Genomic DNA, 4,629 nt, shown 5'->3' on the forward strand with positions numbered 1-4,629 from the left:
CCCCCCCCCTAAAGGGCCCAAGGGCCCCCGGTCTCGGAGCAGCCACGCGCGGCCCGTGAGCCTCGCCACCAGCGGGGGCTCGGAGGAGGAGGACAAAGACGGCGGGGTGCTGTTTCACGTTAACAAGAGTGGCTTTCCTATCGACAGCCACACCTGGGAGCGCATGTGGATGCACGTGGCCAAGGTGCACCCCAAGGGGGGAGAAATGGTGGGCGCCATCCGGAATGCCACCTTCTTAGCAAAGGTCAGTGGCTTCGAAGGGGAGGGCGGGGTGGGCAGTGATGGAATTGTTCCGCCTGTACATAGCGAACAGAATCAATCTCTTATTTTCCTGGTCTTCGTACAAACTCCTTTCCCCTCCCCAGCCCTCCTACCTGCCCTTTTATTAATTGAGATGTTTGTCTAGAAATGGGAGAGGGAGAGGCAGCCGGTAGGAGGCTTGCTGGTCTGGGACTGTATGGTCCGCTTATGCCAAGGTTTCTTTGAATCTCCAGCCACACTCTGTTATTTTACTCAACAATCCCCCCACCCCCCATCCAGCTCCCGCAAAAGCTAGAGCCACCAGGTAACACCAGGGATGCCAGGAGTGCACAGACCCCAGAGTCCTGCTTGGCCTCTGTGAAGTCTCTTGCTCCTCCCCACCCCCCACCTCTAGCAAATGATTTATCAGGCTGTGAATGAATTTGCACCAACCAGCCAGACTTCTCTGTGTGAATCATTTCTAGACTTTTTGCCAATTTTTTGGTGTATGTGTGTTTGTGACAGTGACTTTCACCTCTGAAACTTGCAAAACAGTGAACTCTTCCCAGCTTATCTAGGCTGCCAGAAAAAAAGAAGTGTTTTCGGCTGTGGCTCAAAGGGACTTTGCAATACACGTGACCACTTAGTCTCACGGGACGGAGAAAGAGACTCCAATCTAGAAGTCTTTTTTCTTTCTCTCTTTCTTTCTCTCTTTCTTTCTCTCTTTCTTTCTCTCTTTCTTTCTCTCTTTCTTTCTCTCTCTCTTTCTCTCTCTCTTTCTCTCTCTCTTTCTCTCTCTCTTTCTCTCTTTCTTTCTCTCTCTCTTTCTTTCTCTCTTTCTCTCTCTCTTTCTCTCTCTCTTTCTCTCTCTCTTTCTCTCTCTCTTTCTCTCTCTCTTTCTCTCTCTCTTTGAGAGAGAAGCCATTGAACTGACTGGTTTGGTGGCCAAGGATGTCGTTATGGAGGGAGATGCCCTCGGGTAGAAGTAGCTGTGTTATATGAGACATCAAAATGCAAGCTGAGGAGAGATGCTGCAGAACCTGGGGGTTATAGGTGATAGGTAGATTCCCGTGGATCTTAGGGGCATCTGTATGGTCGAGAAGATTCCTGGAAGGTCTAGGAATGCCAGACCTGAGACCTGGAAGGCCATCTGGCCAAGTCCCTGGTATGGGGGCGGCTGAGCATCTGTGCCCGCAGGCTGGAAAGCTGTGTGCGCCCTTGGGGAAGTGATGGGACCTCTGAACTTCCTGCTGCAGTCAGTTACAGTGTTTTATTACTCTCCTGGCCAAGGAGATATTCATTATGCCCATCTAGAATCTTCCTGCTTCTGCATCCACGTTATCACCCTTGCTGAATTCTGCTTGAATCTGAGAACAATGCTGTTCCTGGTTTGCAGTTCCGTCTTCAGAATTTTTCCGTAAGTGAGGAGCCAGGAGCCCTAAACCTGAAAGAGCGGCGCCACAGGGAACAGACGTCTATTCCTCTCATGCTGCCTTTCCAACTTGTACCCTCAGCAGCTCCTGCCTCTAATTCATCCTTCCCCCAACCTTGTATGTGGGGACCTCCTCTATGTGGGAATCATGGAAGTTTAGTATGGATAGAGGCCATATTAGGCAGTCTCCTATCTCTTAGCAGAATCCTTTCCCGCCTTGCTGCACGCAGCTCACATGCACAGCGAGGCCCCAGGGCTCTAATCCCAGACCTTCCTGCATGGGCCCCGCATCGCAGAGTGCCACCTTACCTCTGCACCACCATCCGGCCTCAATCCTATTTTTTTCCCCTGAAGACTCCCTTCAATAGGGGGCAGCCAGGCCCAGGCTGGGTCAAATTTGTTTGTGGGGAAGCTCTTTTCTTAAAGCGAGCTTCCCCATCCCTCCTTCCCACCCCAGTCACTTCTCAGTGAGAAGTGTTGAGTCTTGTGTTGGCTTTTGAATCAGGGCAGAGCACGTTCTTTCTTTGCTACTCACAGTTCCCAAAAATGTTCCGAGACAGGCTGTTGTGGAAGGGACTTAGAGTCGAGATCAGGGTGAGACAGGAATTCGTTTCTGCATCAGAGGGACTGAGTGCTAGTCCCCGGAAATGTTCCGAGACAGGCTGTTGTGGAAGGGACTTAGAGTCAAGATCAGGGTGAGACAGGAATTCGTTTTCCTGCATCAGAGGGACTGAGTTCTAGTCCTGGTTGTGCTCTAACTCTGTGGTCTACATCCCTCACTGAAAATCTCTGGCCTTAGTTTTGTCATCAAAAACTGGGAGTAGACCAGATTCCATGTAAAGTTCTTTCCAACTAAAATGCCATGATGTCATAACCCGTGAGTCTCTGGGTCCCTGATGCTGCTCTGGGCAACTCTGGAGGATTACGGGTCCTCAGTCAGAACGTGGACATTCTGTCACCTACATGTCCCTTTAGTCTTCTTTTTCTTTTTTTTGAAGAGGTTTTTGCAATAGGGCATGTGCACTCACCAGAAAGACAGAGAGAGACAGAGAGACAGAAAGCGAGAAATCACCCCCCAGGGAGGATGGCCACACTGCAATCCCTTCTCCTCCGTTCTCCTGGGTTCTTGGGCATGCATGCACACGTGGCCAGGGCGAGTTTAAGCCACCTGGTCCAGGACTCAAACCGCAGTCAAGTACGTGGGAGTCCAGTGACATAGCCATTACGCCAGCTACTGGTCCCCTTTTAGTCTTCTTCATCCACAAGTAGCTCCTTTGACCCTTTCTTATGTGTCTTGTTCTCAGACCAACTTACTCCTTGTCTTTTTTCTAGGACAGTGGCTAGTTTGTCATGAGTTAGTTCCCTAAAACAAGCACGTATGGGGACCAGCAGTTAGCGTAATGGCTATGTCACTGGACTCCCACGTAGTCGACCGCGGTTCAAGTCCCGGATCAGACAGCTTACGCTCACGCCAGGCACGTGTGCATGCGTGCCCAAGATCCCGAGAAGAGAATGCAGGAGAGGGGATTGAGTTGTAGCCATCCCCTCGGGGGGTGATTTCTCGCTTTCTTTCTCTCTGTCTCTCTTTGTCTTTCTGGTGAGCACACGCACTCTATAGCAAAAACCTCTCCAAAACAACAAAAAAAAACAGGTTTAAAAAAAAAAAGCACGTATGAGACATATTCTAAACAATGTCTGAGAAGTTCAGAACATAGATGATTTCCTCTGGAGACTCGAACCTGATGCTTCCATTATGACAGCTGAAAGTCGTGCCTTTGTGCAAGGGTGATCCCTTTTCTTGGACAGCAGCCACGTCACATTGTACTTTCATAGTAACCCAAAGGTCCCATGAGAATAGTTGCTAAATCAGAGGCCCCCTCCCCAGCTCAAATGTGGCTGGTGAGCTTTTTGACCTAAATAAAGAACTTACCTTCTCTCTCTTATATTGCCTCTTTTTAATTTTTTTTTTAAGGTTTTTGCTACAGGGCATGTGAGTTTGCCAAAGAGGAGAGAGACAGAGAGAGACAGTGAGGGGGGAAACAGGAGAAATGAACCCCTAGGGGATAGCCACATCGCAATTCCTTCTTTATTCTCCTTCTAGGATTTTGGGTACATATGCACATGTGCCGGTATGATTTTCAAGCTGCCCGATCCAGGACTCAAACCACAGTCGTCCATGTGGGAGTCCAGTGTCTTAACCACTACACCACCTGCCAGTCCCTCTTACATTGCATTTTTTAAATAATTATTTATTCTAATTTTATTTATTATTATTGTATTTTAATTTGATTAGAGAGCTACCGAGACAGAGAGAGACAGAGAGGGGAAAAGTAAGAAGATAAGTCACCAGGTCCAGGACTAGAACTACAGTTGGCCGTGCGGGAGTCCAGCACCTTAACCACCACACCACCTACTGGCCCTCTTACATTGCATCTTAAGGGTTGGTTCTCCATCCCTAAACTCCTGCTCTGACATTTCTCAAACTCTGTTCCCTCCTAGGCTGTTTGCAAGTGTTGCTGTTCTCTGATTCAAGGGCTGCTCCTGTGCTCAGCTTGGCTGGCTCTTTTCTCTGGAGCCAAGTCCCATTCTCCTTCAACCAAGTCAGCGTCTTGCTGAGGCTTTTGTACAGAAGAGGAGAGGCAGAGTGGTGGTGGTGGCAGAAGGGTTGGGGAATTTCAGTGACATGACCCACTTTTGGCTAATGAGTGTGATCTAAGAGGCAAAGTGGACAGGGAAAGGTTTCAGGCACCTGGAGGAGGACTTAATGACACTTCCTTTGACTATAGGACATTTCCTTAGCAGGCGTGGAAAATTCTGCTTGAAGGTTCATCCCCCTCACCTGGGGATGGGAGCCTTCACCTGCTCTGAGATCCTCCTCCTAACTTTGTGACTGCAGCTGCTTCCCCTGGTCCATAGTTAGCACTCAACAAGGTCAAAGCCAGGGTTTGAGGAGCTGG

The 4,629-nt window shown here is 49.2% G+C and overlaps 1 protein-coding gene across 1 annotated transcript in view; it reads left to right on the forward strand.

Annotated features, from left to right (window-relative positions):
- Window positions 1–25: 25 nt before the first annotated feature.
- VASH2 (vasohibin 2) overlaps window positions 26–4,629 on the forward strand; it is a 42,057-nt gene continuing 37,453 nt past the window's right edge. The window contains exon 1 of the mRNA XM_006163720.3: window positions 26–244. Within this exon, the coding sequence (XP_006163782.1) occupies window positions 164–244 (81 nt within the window). The 5' untranslated portion in view covers window positions 26–163. The remainder of the gene's footprint in view (window positions 245–4,629) is intronic.

Source organism: Tupaia chinensis, unplaced genomic scaffold, assembly GCF_000334495.1.
Source record: "Tupaia chinensis unplaced genomic scaffold, TupChi_1.0 Scaffold142846_1, whole genome shotgun sequence".
Lineage (NCBI taxonomy): Eukaryota > Metazoa > Chordata > Mammalia > Scandentia > Tupaiidae > Tupaia > Tupaia belangeri.